At 41.4% G+C, this 25,579-nt stretch overlaps 2 protein-coding genes across 4 annotated transcripts in view; both read right to left on the reverse strand.

Moving 5' to 3' along the window:
• The window catches only part of pigs (pickled eggs), a 55,419-nt gene that overhangs the window by 22,568 nt on the left and 7,272 nt on the right, over nucleotides 1–25,579 (reverse strand). For both annotated transcript variants that reach the window (XM_017081554.4, XM_017081555.4), the window contains exon 3: nucleotides 4,028–4,409. In XM_017081554.4, coding sequence (XP_016937043.2) covers nucleotides 4,028–4,195 — 168 coding nt within the window. In that variant the 5' untranslated portion in view covers nucleotides 4,196–4,409. The remainder of the gene's footprint in view (nucleotides 1–4,027; nucleotides 4,410–25,579) is intronic.
• Nucleotides 731–3,412, reverse strand: LOC108015217 (uncharacterized). 2 transcript variants are annotated; one of them, XM_017081557.4, is made up of 3 exons: nucleotides 2,809–3,412; nucleotides 1,930–2,739; nucleotides 731–1,866 (listed from the first exon to the last, which is right to left on the reverse strand). In XM_017081557.4, exons 1-3 carry the CDS (start codon nucleotides 3,155–3,157, stop codon nucleotides 836–838), a joined length of 2,190 nt encoding a protein of 729 aa, XP_016937046.3. In that variant the 5' UTR covers nucleotides 3,158–3,412; the 3' UTR covers nucleotides 731–835. The 2 variants fall into 2 exon arrangements, with proteins under 2 accessions (XP_016937046.3, XP_016937045.3); XM_017081556.4 differs by having other exon boundaries at nucleotides 731–2,739; nucleotides 2,809–3,411.

Raw genomic sequence — 25,579 nt, forward strand, 5'->3', positions numbered from 1 at the left:
AAGAAATCAGAATACTGTGGCAAATAAATATTTACAGATACATTCAGAAAATTTCCATAAAAATCTTTATAATAAAATATCTTAGTATTGTAATTATGTTGTTTAAATGTTCAAAATATTTAAAAATAGTATGCATTTAAAAAAATACAATATAAAACTTAAGATTCCGCTACATCTCATAGCAATCTGATGGCTAACTGACTGACAAGCGACATTGTCCAACACTAATCATATTTTATTTGTGTGCACACTCCAATGTTCTATGGGGCCGGCTTTAGTTTTGGTTACGGACTCTCGGCCAAGTTCCTCGAGAAAAAAGAAACAAAAAAACCACACACTCGGAAGACACGAGAAAAGATCGGCGCAGCAGGAGACCCCCAAAAGGGGGCAAGGAGATCTCGTGGCAGATACGAATCCGCAAAGCAGAAAAACAACTGCAACGGGGCAACAGCAACAGCAACTGCAACATCAACAGCACAAGTAAAGACAAATTGTCTACGGGTTGAGGTCTTGCTATTGGCCTCCAGCGTGACGATGTCGGGTGCTACTGGCGCCACTCAGCGCCAACAAAACAGAAAAGAGGGCCAAAAGGCAGGGGGCTATGCTAGAGCTATAGCTATAGTTGTGGCTGTGGTTATGGCATGTGGCATGTGCCACCCAAACCAAACCAAGCCAAACCGAAAAACTAAAAAAAAGTCAGAACAGAAAACCAAAAGCCAAGCCAAGCGAATAGAATTACGGATCAAAGGAAAGACCTTAGCCATGTATTATATATAATCGAACAAATAATGGTTAACCAAAAAATTTATCACAAATAATGCCACCAACTGTTGGCTTAATCGCTATATTTGCGATTAAGCTTCTCTTCGTAACTTTCGATATCCTTGCGAAATTCATCGACCTTGGCTTGAGCATCGCTTAATTTTTCGGCAATTCGCAAGATAATCGATTGTATGGATTCATGTTCGCGTTTTTTCTGCAGAGAGCGTGTGGCCTGACGTTCTGCGGCCGTGGTCCTGGTAACCAATTTGTGACCGACAGACTCACCTATAGCTTCCTTGATATGTTGTAAAACAACACGATCGGCGTTATCGTTGAGTAGGGCAACGCTAGATTCGGTTGTATACCATGAAATGCTGAACTCTGTTCTGCCAGAGGTCCCCGTATAGGTCCATGTTACTATGTCATTCGATTCGTCATCAGGTTTATTCTTACGCCACTCGTAGGTTCCGGCACCAATTCTCACGTGCATTCGGCTCGGCCTTTCAAGAACGAGCATGGCAATAATATCCATTATAGTATCGGGGTCGTCTTCAATAGAATCATCCTGCACAGCGGTCTCAGGAAAATCCACTTCCGAGTCATTTGGAGAGTTCTGTAGAGTTCGTAGCTTCTCAAACAACTTATCATCCTTTTCCTGATTATCCAATTCAGAAGACACAGCTTCCAAATGCGAATTATTCGGAGATGGAGTTCCTATCGCCCCAATCAATTCATCATGTTCCTGTGTAGTGCCCCCATCAGGTCCTTTGGCTTTTTCTGGGGTCTCGGAACAATCCGATGAACTCCAATCGAAGTCACTTGGAGGTCGAGATCTTATCGCCACAGACGAATCAAAGGACACTTCAGAGGGCACATCCGAGTCATTTGGAGAGTTCTGCGGAGCTCTGATCTCCATAAAAGATTCATCATCCTTATCCTTATCGGAATCCTGATTACCCAACTCGAAGGACAGTGCTTCCGCATTCCAGTCATTCGGAGTTAGAGTTTCTAACGCCCCAATCAAATCATCATATTCCTTTTCAGCGCCCCCTTCAGATCCTTTGGCTTTTTTTGAGGTCTCGGAACAATCCGATTCAAAGGACCCTTCAGGAGGTGTTAAATATGAGTCTGAGTCATCATCCATATCCTTATCGGAATCGTAATTACCCAATTCAGAGGACACTGCTTCAGAAGATGTTGAACCCGAATCCAAATCATTCGGAGGTAGAGTTCTTATCGACCCAAACAATTCATGTCCTATCCCGGAATCTTGAATATTCAATTCATATAACACGTCTTCAGAAGATGTTGAACCCGAATCCAAATCATTCGGAGGTAGAGTTCTTATCGACCCAAACAATTCATATTCTATCCCGGAATCTTGATTATTCAATTCATATAACAAGTCTTCAGAAGATGTTGAACCCGAATCCAAATCATTCGGAGGTAGAGTTTTTGTCGACCCAGAATATTCAGAAGGCACTTCTTCAAAAGATCCTAAAGTTGTTGGTCTTTCGAGTATTGCATCCACGGTCTCTTCCAAAGGAATATTCTCATGTTGACTGATTATTTCGTCTTCGAAAGTGGGGTTCGACTCTTGGGGTTCGGAAAGTATGAACTCGTTTTCTATTTCTATAGTGACGAAATCCTGACCAGCAGTCTCTCTTGTTTCATCTTGTTCGTTCCTATGTGTCATCCATCCCACATCCGAATCATCCAGAAATTGAGCTGTTATCATCCTCGACAAGTTTTCAATTCCGGAATCCAGGACACCAGGCCCAGAAGACTCAGTTTCGGCTCCAGTAGGGAAATCTGGAAAATCGGGACCTCGGGATTCGTCCAGAGATGCCTGCCCCATTTCTATATCCTCTGGCAGCATATCAGTTTCATTCTGCGATGGTATAGAGTCGGCTATAAGTGGATCGCTTTCATCCCCGCTTGAGAGACTTTCAGGTTGGGTCACATTTTGAATATTGACTGCGGGTTGAGAAAGGGGTTAGGACCAAGTTCTGTTCTAAGAAGCGGACAGTTAGTTTTTTTAATTACCTAGCCCTCTTCGATCTGCTCTTGAATGGTATCTCGCTCCCCCAATAAACCTCCTGACCGACCTCAACATCTTTACCATATTCATCTTTCTTACCATCCCGGTCTGAACTCGTCGTAAATTGTTTGACCGTCTTGCATTCAATTCGCTTACTTGCTGGATGGGTTCGGGCTCTGAATTTGTCTCAGATTCAGGAAGCCGCTGTTCATTACGAGGACTGATCAATTCTGGAAACTGTACGCCCACGTCATTTGTATTTCGGATGCGTTTGTTTTCTGGATCTACGAACTCGCCATTTGTTTCGAACTCTGGAAACGGAAATTCATCCGAATCGCTGTCTGAATTGACCATTCTGCGTGTTGTTTCTGATTCTTGAACCAAACCGCTCTCTTGCTTTGGTATTACTTTGCGAAATGTTTCGTTTAGCCAACCGACAATGATGTGCACCTTTGTTACATTACTTTTTAAACCCCAATGTTGCGACGTTACAAAGGGCGTTGAAAAAATTAAGAGAAAAAAAGTTTGAAAAATAATATAAGGCAGTAAACGCGCGTAGCAAATTTAGATGTTGTTCGGTGTTTAAACCTATTGGAACTAACTGGCAAACATAGGGGTTCCGTACAGCTACTGACATTGGGGCTCCACAGCCCACTTGATCCCGAGTTTGGAACATGTTTTCAGCTCGTTTAACTAAACTTTGGATAGATGCATTTAAGTGGATTACTTATAAATTTAAAATGGCAAAAATATTGTGGTACAAATTATATATTTTACCGGGATTTACCCAACCTTTTTTATAAAATTTAGATTATTGTTATAAAATAATAAGCTTTTTAAGCATTGCTACAATTGGCCAAGTCTTTAGGTTAATTTACGGATTTTATACTTATTCGAGGGAATCCTTTTGTTCCTCCGCTCTCATTATCCATGCCCCCTGGCTTTTTTCTGGGCTTCATTTAAATTATGAACTGTTCACAAAATGCTTTCGGTTGAGCAACTAAGCTGGCTCAATGAACCCCCGGTGACCTGGATTTTTCCTGGCTTTTTCCTGCTGGAGTGCCGTTGGCCAGGTAAGAAGCTCTTTAGCCGAGGCATAAAAGATGAAATGGAAATCTGTCGAGCTCTTAGCACTTGCGAGTGTCGAGATGTGTGGTTGGATGGTTGGATGGATGGTTTATATGTGTGAATTTGCTTTCACGATTTAAGGGGGACTTGACTTACCTTGCACAATGCCACGCCTGTGTCCAAGCGATCCATGAAGTTCTCGGCATTGATGCTCAGTTCCGGATAGAGTGTGCTGAGCCATTCGGCCAGATCCTCCTTCATGGCCTCCAGGTACTCCTCGCTGGACTTAAATGGCCTGTACGGCCGCGCCTCCAACATGGCCATCGCTTCGGGATTTTATTCTTTATCTTTCTGGAACTCAAATCACAGTTCCTTTGCCTTAGCTTTCGATTTCAATATTCTGTTTGTTTTTATTTATCTATTTTTTTTTTATTCTTCAGACCTTAGCAAAGATTGGTCGTCGTGTTTTCGTTACGCTTTTGGTTGCAGTGCATTGCGTCTGGTTCGGATTAGCGTTTCGGTTCGGTTCGATATTGAGCTGAAATGAGGGAAAAAACGTATATAAATTAAAAATTTTAGCAACAAAATCTTAGCGTTGAGAAACAAAAGAATTTGCCCAACTTTTTTTTTTTAGCGGAAAAGCCCGTTGATTGATGATATACAATCAGATTGCCGGCAAGTGGATAATAAATCGTAAAAATTGTTGCACCAAAACGGCGTAAATTTATGATTGTGCCACTGCAGCTGACATAATTATGGTACTGAAAACCGCAGCGGCAACGGCAAACCGCCGCCGCTGGCTGCAAAAGTTATACAAATAAAATCAATAAATAAAACATAAAAGTCGGTGACTTGAAAAAGGCCCAGACAAGCCAGCAGCAGCAGCAGCAGCAGCAGCTGGAAAACAAAGTTGGTATTGGGCGCCGGGTTAATGGCATCTCACACCCAAGTGCCCCTTGTACTTCATTTTATTTTTACCCCCATCTCATTAACAGGTCGCTTTTATAGTGAGTAATTAGCGGTGAGTCCAATTGAACTGTGAACTTCGCTCGAAAAGGAAAGATCGACCACCAACTACTGCACCAACCATCCAAGGTCGGTCATAAAACTTATGGCTTATCAAAAGCGTTTATCGAATTATCGTTGCATAAGGATGCCGCAACAGGATTTGACCTTGGGCCATCAGAACAGGTTGGTCTTTAAAGCCTCCGCCCCTCATTAATCCTCCGATGGGATTAAGCCTTTGTTGAAGCGACTTCAGGGCAAAGGAAGACAAAGGGAATTTTTCGTATGTGTATAAAACGTAATCTATAAAGATGGCTATAAAAGCTATGTTAAGGTTTCCCAAGGAAAATGGGAAATAAACCCTTTGGGAATATTTTATTTTATTATATTTTATTATTAAGATTAAAAGATCATAAAATCATAAAAATATACACCTTGGTATATGTTATAATATAAAAACAAGTGTTCTTAAAGTCTGAAAACATCAGAATAGCAAAGTAAGAACGCTGAGCTCAACGTTCTTTATAAGGTATACGCATAGAATGAAATACATATTGTTTTGCGAATTCAGAACCATATTCACACCTTCGCCACACCTGCTTTATAATAATTAGGCCAGGTCGCAATCTTTTAGGACCGATCGACCGGTAATAATAAAAGAAACCAATGGGTGAGAGAGTCGGAACAAAGCTTAAAGAAATCGAATCCCATTCGCATTGGCATTCCACTGTTCGGTTTTTCGATATTCGATTTTCGGTTTTCGGCGTGTGTATTTTAAATGTTTTGTGTGTTTAATTCGCCTGGCTATTGGATCCGTTGGTCCCGGAGCTGTATTAAGTGCTTACGTAACCGCCTCATTCCCGATGAGGCTGGTCTTAATTAAGGCGCACCGATTTGGCCACTTACGTGTCTTTTTTTCTGTTTTTTCAAAGTGATCAGGCGGATTCGGAATCGGATCGCTATTGGGAGATTCGGATTCGCATTCGCATGCGGACAAGTACAAAAACCCATGTGTGTTGGCTAATTTGCTGACCATTGATGGGTTAAGCTAAAGAAATCATAGCCGCCGGAGTTGGTAAACCTCCGGGGGGTATACTTTGGGTTGGTTGGGCTTTTCGGGCAAATCCGCATCTCATCCCCCGGATTTGGATTTCACTTTCGCACTTGCGAAAATCTATCTTTTTTGCCTAGATCGATCAATCTATTCACATGCCACGCCCCCTGCTGCTGACCCACCAAGCCAGAGAATGACTGAAAAGATGCAAAAAAAATAATAAAAAAGTCGCAAGCTTTCGAGACAAACAAATATGCAAATGCTCGCTGGCCTTTTGTTCGAATGATTAGCGGTATTTTTGAAAGTGAATTTAATTAAAAAATCCGCATCCAAACACAGCGAAATGTATAAACAACACACACATTTTGCATAGGATGCGTCGTCGGCATCGATTCGCATATAAGGCCTGTCCCATTCCAATCCAATGCGATCCAATCTCCTCCCCATCGCCAAGTCCGGTAATTGAATGTGTGCCTCTGCCGTTTTTGTTTTTTATTTTGGCCATTGCTGATTTCCACATTCGAAATTGTCATTAAAACTCCCCCGCATTTCACGTCGTTCACCGTATTGTTTACAATGCATCTGTGTTCTGTCAGGCGTGAAACTTTTCCCTTATCTTACCAAGTTCCCATTCCCACCTTATTTTCATTATCAGATATTGCTGCAAGTCTTCAATTTTACCTTGTCTATCGTATGAAACAGCTTCTATCGCTATGGGACTTCCACAAGTATAGTTATACTGTAATGATATATGGTATACTATAAACTTGTTATCTTTCGGGTTGTCTTGATTTAATTGTTATGGCATAATTTTCCTTTTATTCGATTTATGGTGGCTACTTTAAAATGGGCTATAGTCTTATAGACTATTATAGGAATAATGTCGCACTTTTGTAATTTCGTAATGATAAGACTGATTGTTATTAAACTCTAGGTCATATATCATTATCTTGCTGTTGTTTTTCAGTTCTTTAAACTTACTGCTAACAACAAGGGAACTAATCAATACCACACTTTTCCATCTTTTTGTATTTTTTCTTAGCTTTTCCCCACTTTTCACAATGGTAAAGTGTGAATTGCCGAATGACAGTAAAAGTGATCAAGAGTGTGAAGTTTGATAACAGCAAAAACAACCACATAGGTCTGGCTATGACAACAGTGAGTATGGAAAATATGTTATAAAAGTAACGAATTCGATACTTTTTTCTGCTGCCTGTTGCTGTTGACTTTTTCAATTAACAATTACAAACATCGCAAAAGAGATAGAGCTTGTATTTGTAGTTGGGTCATACGATAAAGTTTCACAATACTACGGAAAAATTGGGTGGGGGTGGTACACACATATCGATACACAATGGACCCAATAGGAAAGTTATACCAGACACTTGGGGACTTCAAGTGTAAATGAAACAAGATATCAAGTATCTATTGCATATCCAAGAGATACTTGATGGTTTTGGTTGTTTGTTTTCAAAATGTCGGCTTGATTAAAGCACTAGAAAAGGCTTAGGAATATATGTTGTAAAGTGGAAGTGCTAATTAAGTGTTATATAAAGTTACTTTCCCTGGGAACCCTCAATACTTTACATATTTCAGAATACCTTTGAGTTATAGCTATCTATTTCGAAGAGTTTCCATCTTTTTTTCAGTGCCCTCCCCAGAGAGTTCTCCTCCACAGCTCTTTCCCCATATTTTCCTTATATGCCACCCAAACGTTCAATGACACTTGAAGCGACAATCGAAACGATTTCGTTTCAGGCAACAACATTCAATGGGAATGCAGTTCACACTCCCACTCCGTATCGCTTCCAAGCAGCTCCATCTTCCATCATCTCCATCCCCACCACTCTCGAAAGCATCCGAACTTGATGCACTCGCATCTGTCAGAAATTTCAGTGTCGAATGTGGACCATGGACCATGGACCATGGACCATGATTTTGACAGTGCATACATATATGTGTGTAATGGATGCAGTCACTGTCTCTGTCTCTGTCTCCGTTGAGTGCTCCCCATTCAACAACAACATTTGAAATCTCGTTCAAGTGCAAAAGTTATTTTCACAAGTTATTATCTATCCATTTGCAGCCATTGAGGGCCAACAACAATGGTAACACACGGCACTCGAGTGGAGTTGGGCCTCTCCCAATATATTTTCCCACTCCTTTGCATAATACCCCCATAGGAATGTTTAGCTCCTTTTGTGGCCCGTTCCCTTTTGGCTCCTTTGTCCGTTGATGCATTGTCATCATCCACCCCACCGATGGGCACCATTGCATTCCAATTCCATCTCCATCCCATGCATATGCACAATATCCCATCACCAGCCATAAATGTCAGCACACTATCCCTACTATTCCTCCTCATTTTCCGCGTCGCATTTTCCCCGCTCATTTGGCTAAATGCACTTGCCGGAGTTTCCTCTTTGACGCTTTGTCTCCGTGCTTTTCCGTTTTGTCATTTACGGCTGAATCAATAGACGCCAGACAAAAGGAGAACCGGCGCCGCCATTTTGTAGTTAAGAATCAAAAAATTTAGTATGCAAAAAAAAGTTCTAGCACAGAGTAGGTTGAATGTATTGACAGTGGTTTGCATTGTGGATAGTGGAAACCATATTGTAACATACATTTATTATAGCCGAATCTCTGAAATTTGACCGCGGTCGACTGTGAATTATTTATTATATAACTAATAGGTATGAATAAAGAAAACTAAGCTACAAGGTGATTTATTTCATACCGGCGGTGTTCACCATATGAACATCAAAACTTAACATGATACGGCTTTAAAAAATTGCATATTTTATGGGAATCGAACATGAACCACAGCTATGTTATTAGTTTGGTTATTTTAGACATATGTAAAAAATAATTTTTGTTTTAAACGTTATTTATGCATTTTTATAATGAATTCATGAATATCTTAGCTGAATTTTTCATTTCAACTTTACGATTATTGACGATATTAGTGTTATTTTGTGAACAAACAACTCATTGCCAAATTCAGTATTAATTTATTGAGTTAGGTTTATGGTACCATAAATGCAGGCCCCGCGTTGGGCGCCATTTAATTGAATGGCTGTTGGCGTTAAGTGCCAATATAATTTTATAAACGTATGTTTGTAATAGTCTGCACTCGTCTACCACTCGATTTTATTTAAATGTTGTATTTCTAACATTCCAGAACCACTGTATAATTTGTGTGCTCTATAGATACTTATATATATTAGTCAGATGGTGTTGGGTGCTGACGGTGATGTCGCCTGACGATTTTATTGGAGTGTGGAGTGGGTGGCGTGTGTGGGAGGACGACGACCTTGGACTAGCTGAGCACTACGAGGGGGATTACGAGAGTGGGAGGGTAGCAGTGAGCGAGTAAGGAAATTCACTGGCGTCGGGCCAAAATTAAAGTTCACAAAACTGACTCACCCAAGGCAAATAATTGAGCTCCACAACACAAAGAAAGAAGTATTTTTTTTTTTGGTTTTGTCTCGTCTGGCCTTAAGTAGATCAAACTTCCACTCACACATATGTTAACCTTCTAAAGCCGCTATATCATTTGAAAGGGCAAAGAAAACACAATACAAAAACCAAAGAACTGCAAATCAGCGGCAGCAACAACAAAAACTTGTCGCTGAGTGGCCGCTTTTTGTAGAAATGTCGCAGAAACTTAATTTACAATATATTTTGCCTCCGTCTGCATAGGAAAACAAAAACTGAGAAAAAGAAACAAAGACAAAGCTGCGACAAGTTAAGAATTCGAATTCGAAACAAGAAACGCAACTTAAGCTGCGTAGGTTTCTTAAGTAACTTCAAATGTTTTGATTAGACTTTAAATGACAACAGTAACAAGAACAACAACAATAGCTCAGCTTGGAGCTGCGGAGTCGAACTCAAAGTCATTTGCGCAGTCGCAGCTGCGCAGTGTGGGTTGCCTCAAGAGCGAGCGAGAGAGATGGAGCTAGCGAGAGAACGCAGAGGGGGACAGCAGCAGCAAGGGGGAGTAGTGCTGTGGTCGACTTTGCAGACCAATGCAATGACCTACGCCAAAGGATACCCCTAGTTAATATTGTCGACATATTATTTTTACTATTACTTCTGAAAATAAGTATATTTGAACCTAATATGAGCTAGAATACAGGTTTATAGTGGATAGTTCTAGAAATCTTTGGATTTCAATGTCTCACAGGGGTTCCTCTTCAATAACTTGATCCACTCCACTAACTTTTGAATGGGAGAAAGGTGACCCAAAACTGAGCTCAGATTTTGGAGTGATATAAAGATTCATGTCTTATTATTCCGAATTAACACTTCGCTTTTTTACTTTCAATATTCACCGAAGGGTATTGATTTTTATAATAGTAGGGTGTTGACAAATCTTATCAGTTGATCCATCAGTCAATGTGGGGATTACATTGAGCAAACTAGAAAGGTTTTTGCACTATCTAAAACTCAGATACCAAACGGTACGGGCACCCAGCGACTGTGATCGTGGTCTAGAATGTATAAATATATGTATATAATGTATATATATGTTTACTTTACGCTCAATGACGTAATGGCGGTAGCACTTCAGTGCGTTAAAGTGGGCTTTTGGCCAAGGAGAGAAGACGGTGGCAAAAAAGGGGACAAAGGCGGCGATTGCAAGCGTTTTTCTGCCTCGCCACTTCTAATGTTTTTCAGTTTCTGCCCCGCCCACTGTCTGACTTTCATTAACCATGGCTTCAAGTTGCCTTCGCCTTTGTTGTTGCGTTCCGGCTGCTGTTTTACCTGATTCTTTTCCCTGGCACAGTGAAACATCAGTATGATGCTTAGTGAAAGACAAGAGGTTCATTGTACACAAAATGTTTACTCAGTAGGTGTACAAGTTTTAGGGATATAAATTTTGTTAAGTCTTAAGAGGATGATAGTTTACCACATTACATGTGAAAATTCAATATCGTGAAATCCCTTTCTAAGGGCTAACTTGGTGTTTTTTTATAGTTTTATTTCAAGAGAAAAATATATTTTTTTTAATTTTTATCGGATTAATCATTTTTGTAAACTTCTGAACTCTAATTCTAAACTTTTTGAACTTCTATTTATGTATATTCGGTAAATCTTGGAGTTTAAGTTAGCGAATTGTGACTGTACTTGTTTTATTGTTACTTTTGTGTTTGTATTGATGCTGCGAAGTTCTTGCTGCTGCACACAGCTCGTGCTCTCTCGCTCCCACAGACGTCCCCACCCCCTTGCCTTCTCCCTCGCTCGCAGTTTCACCTTTCGCTAGTGTGCTGGTGTGTGTGAGACAGACCTGAAGCGCAGCTTTCCGCTCTCTTCTGCACTCTCTCTGGGCTCTTCTCCGCTCTTGACCTTGAACTTGTGCCGGGTTTACTTTTGTTTTCTTTTGGTCGCCCCGCCATCACTTATGAGTTTTTTTCCCACTGTTTTTTTTTTTTTTGTGAGTCTTTATTGTTGCCTTTCTTTTTGGCCCGGCCTAATCAGGCTTAATGCCGTCGCCATCTCACTCGCACTTTGGGCCAAGAGGGGGGCGGTCGGGGTCGGAAAGAAGCGTCTTCTGAGAACCCACCGAAAAGGGTAATTCTTTGCAGTATTTATGCAGAAATCGAATCTTTTCGGTCTGTAATTTCTACGAGTATATGCAAACAAGATTTATATGCCCCTCATAAATACCAATTTTGCAGATTCTCGAACCCTTTCCCCAGTTCTCGGAAAGTTTTCAGCCCGATCGATGATAGCATGCCTGGGCATTAAAACGAATCAATCGATATCCCTGCATTTAAGATAGTGACAAATAGGTAATCATATCTCTTGACCACAAGGATTCTTCCGAGAAGCTATTAAATCGTAAAGATTCCGATTCCGAAACTATTTACTGTTAACCTTAAAAATCCAAAAATAAGTTTTTTTTTAAATATAGCTGTTTATTATACTAAACATAGGTGATCCCTAGCAGGTGCAGTTTAAGATTGTTAATTACCAATTTTGTTTTGCAAACAACTAAGTCGTTAACACTTTAACCTTGTTTAGATATACACACCTTAGGTTTTTGCACATAACTAAGTGTCAAAAAGTATTACTGATTAGTAAGCCTATTTGCATAAAGCCCTGTGTACTGCTTCTTTTCGTTCTACAATACAAAAACTTTGTGTGTATAAACAATAAGTTAAATGTACTATGATGTAATTACCGGAATATTTCTGGAATTTGAAACTATATTATACCAATACATTTTGCAGTACCGTATTAAGCACGTCTCTCTTGACACACTGTTCTGTTTCCTACATTCCTATCTGAAATTCACTTGGGTGCAGACAGTTTTAGGAACCTGGTTCGGGGAACACTGGGATCCCCAGTGGACTATTAAGGGGGAGCTGCCGGAACCTAGCGTTACGATCGGCTGCCTTGTGGGAGCCGTCTGTTCTGGAGGCAATGATGATGATGGAGACGGCTATCTAATGACAACTGACATTGGCCAAGCGACAAAGTTGGTGGCCAAGAGGTGTGACACAATTGCCACATATCCAATGACAATATATGCAGCAGAAACAGAACAACAAGGGGCCAAGAATAAAAGTTGTTAAGATTTTGAAATGGAAACCAAGTCGAAACCAAGTCGAGTCCAAGACCAAGAGCAAGAGCGAATCTCGGACTAGACCTGCAGTCCGTAACTAGAACTCGACTTGGAACTTGAACTGGATCTGGACCTGAACATAATTGGCAATTGTCTAGTCTAGTAAAGACCTCCAATGCTCCATCTCCATTTCCATTACCATTACCATCTATCATCTACCATGGTAAGTGGTAATACCATTTACCAACGTGCTGAGCTCTTTGGCCAGGTGAGAGTTATGCGTTGTTGTTAATTAGCCATTTACGGCCTGATTGCTGGCAGCAAACTCATCGTCATCGCCATCGGCCCAGCCTGCGAATCCGAGATCACCTGAGATCACCTGGTAACGAGGTCAAGACACGGCACACTCTGCAGGAACCAGGCCACGGCGAACAACTGGAGCACATAGCGGGGGATAACTGTGCGGATCCCTTGATGCAAAAATCCCATGGCGTTCAAGTAATGGAGGATTGTGCAAAAACAGTCCATTGTATTGGCTAAAGTTACATGTTAGCTTTTAATTAGATTATTACATTAATAACTATTAATCAACAAGCTAAAACCCTGAATTGTTAGTGAGTGGGCTTAATAGTTGCGAAACGCACTGTCTTTGGCACTGAAGAACTCCGCTGACGCTGGAGGGCATAATTGATATGCGACACGCACACGGCGATGGATCACTCCAATTTATGCATCGAACGACCAGGAAAACAAATCCAAACTTCGAGTTGGACTTGGACTTTGTCTTGGTGGACCTGCCAAAAGGAGTGGGAGATGATGGGGCGACTTTGAGGCGTTGATGTCAACGTGCCACCTCCATAAACAACTCAATTCGATCGCGAGTCTGGCCACGTTATTACGAATCGGTTCAATCAACTGCTCCCCACTCTATGTACAATGTACATACGAATGCCCCAGTCCTTACCCCACCTTACCTTACCTTACCATACGATACCATACGATACCATACCATACCTCACTTTACCGCCCCGATCTGTTTTGATAGCAGGCACGTGATCCGCAGACGAAACGCTGGCGAACCAAATCTGAATGGAGAATTTATGAATGGAGCACTCGGCTCAAGTTGGAGCTCGACTTTATAGTTTGGTTCACTCCAGTTCAGCTGGGTTCTACGATGTGCGTGAGCGTGTGTGCACTGGTAAAAATAACTTAATCTGTCTAGGAACGTTTGAGGATACTTCATTTTGAAGCTTATTTAAAATAGATATAATCACCTGTAAACAAATAGAACTAGTTGGGAATTAAAAAGGCGTATTGTAGCAGCACACAAAAAATGAGATGCATACAGCACCTATGTTATATTTGTTTACCACAATCTTCTCTGATGGCCCTGAATTTGAACATTACCTGCTTTTTTATCAGTGTATCTGTTAGATAGTTTCGCTTTCTACAGATCGCTTCTAGGAGTAGTCTAGTCTGGCGAAGAAAAAGCAGGAATCGGAGATTGAGCTCTTCTTCTCGGGAGAAGAACGGTTGTTGTTGTGTTCCGATACATCTGAAGTATCTTCGTATCTGTATCTGTATTTTGGCACGAATGTCGCGTGTTGCTGTTGCTGTTGCTGTTGTTGTCGCCGTCGTCGTCGTCTGACGCATTTTGTCTGTCTGTCTCTGTGCGTGGCTTAACAACTTGAAATTGTGGCATAAACACGTTCTACAATTTCCGGCATGAGTGTTGGGCGTTTTGTTGTTTGTTGTCGCCGTTGTTTTTCTGTATTTTTGTTCGTTGTTTATTGGTTCCATTGATCATCATTATCCGCACACAAAACACACACGATTGTAGATCGCATCTTCGAGGCCCACTGGGAGTTACTACCACGAACTACCTCCCCCCAAAAAAGAGGAGTTCAGCGTGTGGTTCCCTAAAAATATCCACCTCCCTTGGCTAGTGTCAATGATCCAATCGAGCCATTTGGGAGTCTCGTTTCCCAGGGCTATTTATGGCTAACCTTGCGTCTCCAAAAAGCAAACAGAGGCACACACAATACCAGATACCAGCTCAACGCCAAAGGTCTTTCATCTCGCGACTGCAGGCGATATTTTTGTGTGTCACTTTTAGAACAATTAATTAGTGTTTGTCTTTTTTAGTAACACGAACGAACGAACGAACGACAAACTTTGGAAACAAACAGTCAATCGATCGATCGATCGAGTGACCTTAGTTAGGGGGCAGATACAGATACGAAGATACAGATACAATTGCTGCGCATGTGCGCACTTCACTGATGGTTAACGAAATTGAAAATAAACTCACTTTCGATTTCACGTTCATTCGTTTGTTTGCTCGTTGGCTCGTTGGCAAAACGCTTTAAATTAATTTATGACGGGCCCTTAAAGAGGGTTAGAGCAATTAAAATTGATCAAGCTGCGACCCAAGACATCATGATGATGATCACATGGAATCATTAAAACCGCAGGGCAAACAACATCATTTTGTGATAATGATCCGGCAATCAAACAGAGGGCTTAAAACAAAAACCAAACTAGTGTGAATGCCAAGCCATGTCAAATGGCCCCAAAAACAAATGGCCTAGACCAAAAAGACAGATCTCCAGATCGAGGGGATGCTGAAATACACAACGCACAAAAATCTTGGGCCAGTTTCAATTTCGATTTCGTAATTTAAATTTCAAGTGGATTGGAAACTGTCAAAAGACCCACAAAAAAAAGAAAACTCGAAAAACACAGCAGGTGATCAGCAGGCGGGGCAATTTGAGGGGTGCCTGCAATCAATTAGTCTTTGATGATGTCTGCCGAGGCGAAACCGAGTCCATTGCACGATCATTATACAAGATGATCGCATTATCGACTCCCATACTCGATACTCAACTTTGACACACTGCAAAAGAGACGGGGCACAAATTACACGGATATGAACTTGTGCGGATCAATTAAGTGACATAATTGGATCCGTTTTGGGTGCGCATTAGCGCTCGACAATCGCTGATCATTGAAAATCCCCAACGAGATCCATTTTGGGCAGCAATGTTTGGAGCAAATCGATTATGAGACAATAATTGAAGTCAGGGTCTAGTTTTAGAGTGGAAAAATACACGTCTACCCAGCTTTAAACCAGGCTCTTTATACTTCAACCCTTTTAAGTATGCCCCTATATTAACCAACAGAATAGAATAGATCATTAATATTCTCTATCGATCACTTCTGCAGCCGCACAGTTCCTGCTCACTGATCAATGATCTCACTGACACATTGCTCTTTGCAATTTCAGTTCCTATTGAAGTCTGTTGATTTCGCTGATCTCTTCAAGGCTTGTTTTTTTCCGTCCAATTCCAATTCTGCTGGTAGCTCCAAGAGAGCGAACCACAATTGAATAGAGTTCATTGGCACCTCTTGGGCGAATACGAATTTCATTGATCAATGTTTTCAGCGCTCATTTATCACGCTTTTGAAGGCATTCCTTTGCGCTCCAGTTTGCAGATACAGATAGATAGATAGATGGACGGATAGATAGAAACACCCACCCGGCGAAGAACGACCCACGCCTCCCTCTGCAGATCGATCTTTGGACATTGGCCAGAGAGACCAGAGACCAGAGACCATAGACCATAGACCATAGATCAGCCCAGGCATTTCCGCATTCGGTTATTCGATAGCACCACAGTCGAGTGTTTTCTCAAAGCCCTCGATCATTTCATTCCATTTGAATCCATTCCACTTCCAATTCGCATGCAAAACGACGCGCATTCTGAGCTCGACCAACGCCCAGTGCATTATTATCATTATTGTTCCGTCATATTTCACTGGCAAATTGCTGGGCGATCGTTAATGGTGACAGGAGAGGCGCCACCATACTCTCTAGAAAATAAAAAAAATGTAAATAAATGCGCCCAGCTAATCGATTAATTGCCACGGCAGCTACAGAAGCACTCAGCGAATGCCTAGATGACTACATGTATTTGTGTATTTGTTATTTCTGCCTGCCCTGGGAATCTGGAACCCCCTGGAGGGGTAGGTATACCCTATACCATACACCATACACCATCGCTCGCAGGGAAATGTCGTAACGAATGGTCGTCGGAATGGCCCAAACGAATTGCGCAGCCGATAAATGAACAAAGAATTCGCAACGCCCACAAAATGAGGCGGAACATTTTTAGAATGCGGGGCGCGAAAAGGGCAACAATTTACATGGCATGGCCAAAGTGGTAGGAAGCTGTGCTCCCGAAGGACACACAGTCACAGCGTGAAGGTGGATAAGAATACAGGGATCTTAGCTGCAAAAACCGATAAGGATTGCATGATTGGGAATGTTTTTGAACACCAGGGAGGAAAGAGAAGTATAGGTATACATTTAGGAAGAAAAACAATGGTACTTCACCTGAAAAACAAAATTAGTAAGGATTTTTACTCTATAAAGATAATAAATTAAAGATATTTTAAGAATTCCAAATATTTAAAGGTATTTGAACTGCAAAATTGTTGAAAAAAGGCTTGGAATGTAAAAAACAGGGATTATTGCTTTATGAAGTTTATAATATAAAGATATTTTCAAAATTTCTATTATATAAAGGTATTTGAACTGGAACTGTTAGAAAAACAAGCCTTAAAAGGTAGAAAACTGAAGAGAAAAGGATAATACATAGCTAAATCAAAGGAAATAACAAGAAATGGTATAAGGGAAAGCCCAGCTAAGAAGATTATGGGGTGAAAGAAAAATTGCCGACAAAATCCCTTCATCTCACTCTCGAATTTTCCCTCGGGCAAATCCTGAGGTTTTCCCCCCGAATCCGCATTTTGTTCATCATTTGGCCATATCTGTCAACATTCGTTGGGTAAAAATAAAGACATTTTTCTGCACCCCCAAGACCCGAACAAAAAAAGAGTCGCAAATAAACACTTGAGCCTTGCAACATACATATGTTGCCTGCAGTATGCAATATGCAACGTGCAACGTGCAATGTGCAATGTGCAGTGTGCAACATGCAACTGCAACCGGATGGAGCAACTGTACGTTGGGGTGGTGGATACCACGGGGTGCCTGGGGGTGGGGGTGGTGATTACCGTTCGGGGACACATCAGTTTTATTGCACTCACTCACTTTAGTTTCAAGTTGTTGCTGCTGCCGCGGCTAAATGGAATTATTTATGCAAATTTTATGCAATGCAAATGCGAGTAGCCGGGGAAGAAGCAGAAAAAATGCATTTTATATTGATAACAAGCATAAATCTGTGTGTATCTGTGCACAGTAAGAAAAATCATGAAATGCGATTAGCCATCCGATATCAATAAATCACAAATTATATCATTATTAATATCATTAAAAATCAGAAAATGAAAATATGAAATAAAAATTATAGAACTCTGCTTGATTTGGAACCCCTTTTTGGCTTTAGTAGTGCTATATTTGTAAAAGAACCATATTTTTTCTCAGTGAGTACTTGTATCTTCGCCTCTGCGTGTGTGTACTTAATGCACTTTGAGTAAGTTGGTTATTTACTTATTTTTTACATTTTTTTTTTTTTTCTGTTTTTGCAATTTGAAACGAATCGAAATCGTTGGACTTTCAGCGGGTGGCGGCTGGAGAAGGGAGGGGGCGTTCACTGTCGGCATTTTGTCAAAGGTAATTCATAGTTGTTTTTTTGTTGCAGCGACATTGACAGGTTGCAGTTGTTGTTGTAGTTGTTGTTAATGTTGCTGTTCTTGAGTTGCGCATGCGCAGAGAATTTTAAAAAACATCATAGATAACCCCTTCCACCCCCACCACGAACACCCACGGACATGTCTTGGCATAATTAAACAAATCTGCGACAACAAACAGACATGAGCAAGCCATTAACCCATTACTGACCCCAAAACCGGTCACCTATCAACACACTCGCGTTCACCTTGTTAATTAATGCGAAAAACAACAAGAAAAACAAATTGGAAAACGCACTGAAAAAAGGGGGAGGGGGTTGGAGCTACTAAAAATCCAAACTTTCAAGGCCAACAAGACTCCAATGGTAAAAATACACCGAAAAGAAGTCAGTTCAATGGAAACTTTTCAGAACTAATTTCGAACTGCATTAGTAAATACTAAATATTAAATTTAAATATATGATCTAACAAAGTACACCTCTTAAAGTTAAGAATGATTTTTTGAAAAGGTGGCCGGCCTTCTTCACAACACGTTTGCCATCCATCAATCTTAATTAAGCTAATCACAACTTACAGATTAGATCAAAGATTTGTAGCCATCAGTTTGTATTCTCCGAAAGAATGCGGATTTTAGACACGCAAAGCAAAGACTTAAAGACATGGAGAAATTATGTGTGTTAAACATACCATGAATTTTAGCTTAAGCTAGAGGTTAGATATATATCCATATGAAATCAGACTAGATTTCTTATTATATATATCATAACATTTGTACAAGTTAATAAATTAAAGTTATATTTAATCTATAAACTGAATATACCCCAAGGCAATAGAGTATAATAGACACAGGCGTTAAACGATAATTTCCGGCAATTGGAACGGAGAAGAACGAAGCTTTGAAATAGCTGGGGATATAGCAGTCATACATATATGTAGATATACCCCACTTAACCCCCCAATTACATACATCTATCTATGCAATTGAAATTGCAACTACAAAGAACCGAGGCGAGAGGTATGTGTGTTGTATTAAAGATTTAACAAGACGATATGAGGTGGATTGGGTGGAAAGTCCCGTGAAATGGGGGTGGGGAAACGGGGTGGCTGCGCCGAGGTTAAGGGCTGAAAAGTGAAAACCAATAAACTGCATGGCCTGCTCAATTGGAAAATATTTATGTGCGGAAATTTCCCGTTCGCGCTTGAACGGCTGGGATATTGCTTGGGTCTGTTCTGGTTCTGGTTCTGGTTCTGCATCCCCTTTTTTCCCCTTTCCCGGATCTTCACCTTTCAACGGAACGCTGTATTTTATTTTATATTATTTTGGCGCACAAGGAATGCACCCGGCAAGGAATTCAAGGGAGAGCACTGAACGATGTCCGCATCGTTTTGTCCGACATGCGATACATTAGAAAGAAAGAAGGAAGAGGTAATCTCTTCGCACCGAAGATGGGGTGCTCTATATGGGGTGATATATATTATGTAATAATATTAATATATAAAATGTACCATGTCTCCGAAACTGTCAAATTAAGCTAGGAAGAGCAATACTACATACCATATCAGTACAAATCCCTTGAAAAACCCTATAGATATGCAAGTTTTGAGGGAAGTGCTCTAAAAAGATACTATACAATGTAGAATTTATTCTTTTAAAATGTAATAAGTCTCCTAAACTGTACAATAAAGCCAACAAGAGCAATACTGTTCAGTAAAGGAATACCTTAAATTAAAAATCATATCCCTGTAGGGAAATTCCCTTTAAAAGTGAGGGTATAGAATCAGAAATGTAAATACCTCGAGAGACGAAAAATAAAAATCATTAAAAAAGAAAAGAAAAGGGAAAATTCTTGCCGTCGGTGCTGAAAGGTAATAAATAAGCGCAAGATGCGGACACGTGTGCCGTTAATCCAACAGAAGCTATATCTGCAGAGTTCTCCGAGGGACGGGCGGAGAACTCCTCATCGCGCTTCTTGCAATCCCAATCCCCCGATGGCAATCCCCGGCAGCAGCCACGCATGGTGCATCGTTCTAATTAACGTCACAAAGACGGAAAGAATCGGGGAACTGGGAACTTGGGAACTGGGAAACTGGGAACTGGGAACCCGGGAACCCTGGAACTTGGGGAGCATACAAAAGATGAAAGGGAGGAAGGGCATACAGCTGCATGCATAAAAATCCGTATATATAGATTTTTATATACGTATAGGGCCAGCCTCATGAATTGCCATTCACATTCTTATATAGGGGCTAGGTCTCCGACTTTGACATCGACTTCCAGCATTTCCATTTCCATCCCCACTTCCACGGCCATTTCCATCACCATCTCTCCATCGTTCTTTTCCAATTAGGGATACAGGAACATAGTATTTGGTCGAAACTCTTGAATGAATCGGATTGAACCGAGAAACCGGAGCAGAAGGCGTGAAGCTAGCCGCAAAACATGGGCGTACTTCTGCAGCTGCGGTCAAAACCTAATGCCCCCGTGAATTGCAGGAATCGAGCAGTTAAATCCGGTATATTTAGATATGGTGGGGCTATAAAAGTGCCCAACTAACCCTAGTTGTTTTCAATTAATTAATATCTTTATGGGTCTCGCGAATGTGCAGATTAATATATAGTATCTAGGAAGTAACTATATGTATTAGAAAGAAGATTGTCAAAATAAGTTTCCACGTATATTTAAAGTCATATGAATCTATTTAAATTTGCCGTGAAATACCGTAAACTCGCGCTATTAGATTCGCCTTGCCATTATTTTGAGACCTCATATAATTGTTTAGCGTGCTATTTGACCCGACATGACCTGAATCCATGGGGCCCGGGCTAAAAACCCAAAACTGGGACGACAACGACAACTTCTTGTCTGATTTCCACTCAAATGAAGTTGTTTGCCGTGTGTTTACGCCCACCACGAAGAGATACAGATAGACAAATACAAACACAAATGTAAATACAAACGGCTCGATGGATTGACGACGACGGACTAGGGCTAGGTATCTAGTATCTAGCATCTAGTATACGCCATGATGATCGGCTAGTCCAGGGGTCTAGACTCTATGGAGATGGCTGTGGGGCTGGGCTACTAACCTTGACCCAATACCAAAGTGCTTGGTATGCGCTGAAAGCGTGCTAATTGCAAAGACTTTTCAACACGATCCAATCCCAGGCACCAGCAACATGATGGAGTCAAGTGTAAACACAATAAAAACACAACGAGATGAAGCAGATTCAAATACAGATTCGGCCAGAGATACTTTGGCCGATACAAGTCAAAAGATATGGCCGCAGCAGTAAATAAAGTTCCTCAGTCAATACAGAAAGTTGTGTTTTTGTTTGGTCTTTGCAAATGAAGAAGATCTTCTCAAGCAGAATCAACAATTGGGCGCAATATATATATGTAGATATATGTATCGGTGCCCTGGTTGTCTACATCTGGCCATATGAACTCGTAAACTCCATTCCGATTTCCAGACATCTCCAGCAGGTAAACACCGAGCCAAAAGTTTCGAACCGAACCCCATCAAAAGCGAACTGCAGTCCCAAATCAAAATCGAACTGAAATCGTACGTAAACACCAGATAAGATAAAATAACTCTTTGCCAGAAACAGAAACAGAGCTAATGCCTCAACTGTTTGCGCCCGATTCAGTTCGCCATATGGTGTTTGTTTGCCTAGTGACTATGGCTTGATAGATGGATGACACAGTCCCAACACCGGATGTTAGATAGGTCTTCAAAGGAAGGAGTGCGTGAGGATGGGGCTTGGAAACCCCAGTTTTTCGGTCATATCTGGGTAATTCTGCATAACTCTAGTCATATTTGTGGTGATAAGTTTCAATTGTGATTCAGTCATTTGAAATTCCCTCCAGTTTCTCCTTGTATCCCTTTTCCTAATCTCCTTGGGTTCTTTTAAAGTCCCTTTTGGCAACTATCCTTCTCAGCGATCTAATCTGATGTGATCCTTTTTTCCATTACTTTTTTGTAATTTCTATAAGATATAAATCATGCTCAAATTATGTTAAGGTTACCTTTCCTGCCTTTTAAAATGGCTAGGCTTTGAGAGCTCTTAAGAAACCATTATAGACTTTAATAGAGGCTTCTCTCCACTGATCTCGGCCATCTCATAATCCTCAGCACCTCTATAATCTTTGCTGCTTTCCGGGATCTTCCCACCGTTCTCACGTCGTTAAATGGAATTCCATTCATGGTCCCCACAATCACTGGCGGCCCATTGATGGGGGAGCGCAGTTTAGGTTTCATTTTGTCAAATGGAAAGTTGGCCAAATGCAAATCGCCCGCCATAAAATATCCATAAATAGTTTAAATTAAATGATCTATCTAACGTTCGGTCAATCAAGGTACGAGGTTTGGATTTTGGGTAGTGGGGTTTCGGAGCATTAAAGCGATCGTAAAAAACTTGGATGATCTTTTGAGGGGGCTGGGGCACGAGGCACGCTTCGGTTTTACGATCGGGGCCAATCAGGGGAATGACGAGCACGCAGCTAACAGAAATTATCCCCTGCAGCTAGACGATCGTAACGAGAGACGCGACGAGAGGCCCCACACACGCAGCCCAGAGATCACAGATCTGCAGGAGAAACCCAAGCCCCATAACCCCAGATCCCAAAACCCAGACACCGAAACCAATCAAGCCAGCAAAGAAGTTACTAAATTTGGTTACAAATTATGCACATGACAATGGGGACACCTAAGATCAGATCGTATCATCTGGGCATAATGATTCAATCGGAGCGATCGTTTGATCTATTCCCAGTCATTCCTTGATGGATGATCACTTTTAGCGGGAAAGGAGTGTCGAGTCATCGATATTTGTGTTCCGATCTTAGGAACCCATCCTTTACCCCGAATGATCCGAATGATCCTCCGAATCCCGAGGGATACTACTCTGAAAGACCCTGTTGTCTGTTGTTATATGTTTTCATTTTTCTGATTTCTAATTTCCTGACTCAAGTGGACGAGGACAAAGCGATCGACACTTGACACACTCGGACTCGCTTGCAAAATCTCCGAGAATAGACCTCGAGTCTTGGGTCTCGAGTCTCAAGTGCGAACTTATGAGGTAACCCAAAACAGCAAATTAAATGTCGGTGATTTGGAGATTCAGAGATGCCGAGGGGCGGGGACAGAGCCCGACATTGACATAATGATTCTTGGCCTGTCTTGGGTTTCGCCGCCCGGTTCCGGCCAACAGATTTTGACTGCCATTTGAGCCACTTAATGAGCAGCAAACTACCAACTACAACTAAGCACACACACACGAAAAACACACAATAATCCCTCGCCCACCCAGGCAACTTTGGCTTAAAGGCCAGACCAAAGACAAAAATTCTTAATTGCCGGGCCTTTGGGCGATATATATTTTCTGTCAGACAGTGCAAAAAACAAAAAATCAGAGAAATACCCCTCATGATGTAAGCTGCCCAATTTGTCTTCACCTTTCCGTACATCAGGTTGGTCCGGTCCGGTTTGCTTTGGTTCGGTTCGGTCTGCCTATAGAAAGAGTCGCATCTCGATTCATAATTCGCTGGCCCGAAAATGCGCATGCGCAACCATTTGGCATTCGAGCCGTGATCACACTCGGACATTCGATCGCTTGTCGCCCCCATTAAACATTCAACATTCAACATTCGTCGATCGTCATTCGGCATTCATCATTCCAATTTCATATCCATCAAGACGGATTTCCACAGATTTTTGTCAAAACTCTCGACAGGCCCACGAGTGTGTATGAAAAATGATTCCCTTGATGACTAAACGCCATTAAATGTAATGAAATTTAAGTACGCGCACCGCCGCTACCCCTGACCCACTAAATGTATATCTTCTGTGCATATGTATATATACATTCACGATGTCGTATCTCATAAATACATTTTTGATTAGGCCCATCAGCAGAGACCGCCCGCATCCGAGTTGATTTCGTTAATAGGCGACAATCGTCGAAGGCATTTAATCGGATCCGCTTGGCTTCCACTCCCCGAAATCACCCCTAACTTCTATAGATTTAATGGGTCTGCGAAGCGCCGTGTTAATTTGATAATAATGCCCGCCGTTGAGCAAAAAACTAATCATCATAATAACGATGATTTCACGCCTGCTTGGCGATCGCTAAAGATCGCAAAAAGCGATGGCAACTCTGGCACTTTGGGGTTAGGGTAGATCATTCTGGCCAGATGTTGAATACATTAAAAAGCGACGGTCTAAATGCTCTCTTAATGATCTCTTTTAATCGCTTGAAGATTTTCGGAGCTACAGAGATTATCGCTAATGATTGTAGATTAGGTTGATTTGATTTTTAGAGGGCAATAAAATTTGCCAAGCTTTGTAAAACTCTCTAGAGATTTGTTGGGATCAGTTTAAGAAGATCTAAGATTTTCTAGTTAAGTTGTAAGATCACTTAGGCATGAGAATGTTCTGATCCAGAGACAGAGATGAGAATCGGTCGTTAAAGATCTCAATCTCTGGCGAATCTCCGCCTGGCAGATCACTCGAGATCAAACTGCGTAATACCCATGGCTGTTGAGGCATAATAATCCAAGTGAAACTTCAGCATTTCATTGTCATCATCGGCAGTCAACTTGAATGGTTTCATTTCACCCACAACCCACATGCCAGCGACATGGAGCCGGAGCTCCGAGTGGAGATCGAGATGGAGATGGAGATGGATTTGAGGCCCGGGACGGAGCCACATCATCCATCAACCGCTGGCGAGAGGGGCTGAGCAATTAATAAACAAATAAAATGGCAACTACAATGCGGGTTCATGACCACAGCGAGCTCATCTCATCTGCGAGCCAGCAGCAAATTGCGTGCGCGAACAACTAAATTTACAAGGCGCCTGGGCCTGGGAATCCATCTTCAGCTCAAGATGCACATGCAGATGCAGATGCAGATGGATATAGATGTATATATGTATAGATACAGATGTGGAGATCCAGTTGGGATGGGACCAACTGAGTTGCGACTCTGTGTGCAATTAATTCAATGAGCAGTGGCGACAAAGAGACAAAAGATCGCCTCGGGCAAATGCCTCGCGATCAACACGCAAGGAGTTGTGAATCAAAGATGAATGGAGAGATCAGTGGATCAGAAAAAGTGTAAATACTCTGGCGAGATTGCGATTCGAAAGCCGAATTAAAAGATCACACCAAGAAGTAGGGGTTCGAACCTGAACCCATGTAGTATATTAGCCATTTTGAATTATGTTCAAAGAAATCTTTGGGATCCTCAAAATGAAACCATTAGTAAACGGGGGAAAAATTATTTTACAATCCTTCCATTATGGGTGGTTAGGTAAAATGATTTATTATCTTTTGAATTTCAATTAGTTGAGTACAAATGGGTGCACTATATCTCATATTCCAGCGAGCATAAAGATAGTCCTTTACCTTCATTGCTGTGTA

This window comes from Drosophila suzukii, chromosome X (genome assembly GCF_043229965.1).
Source record: "Drosophila suzukii chromosome X, CBGP_Dsuzu_IsoJpt1.0, whole genome shotgun sequence".
Taxonomy (NCBI): domain Eukaryota; kingdom Metazoa; phylum Arthropoda; class Insecta; order Diptera; family Drosophilidae; genus Drosophila; species Drosophila suzukii.

What these genes read in the sequence shown, in the direction of transcription:
- LOC108015217 (XM_017081556.4), bottom strand. Translation starts at nt 3,157, where the DNA reads ATGGTCAATTCAGACAGCGATTCGGATGAATTTCCGTTTCCAGAGTTC. An exon ending in AGCAGATCGAAGAGGGCTAG is followed by an intron (nt 2,740 to 2,808) that starts GTAATTAAAAAA and finishes CTCAACCCGCAG; the next exon opens with TCAATATTCAAAATGTGACC.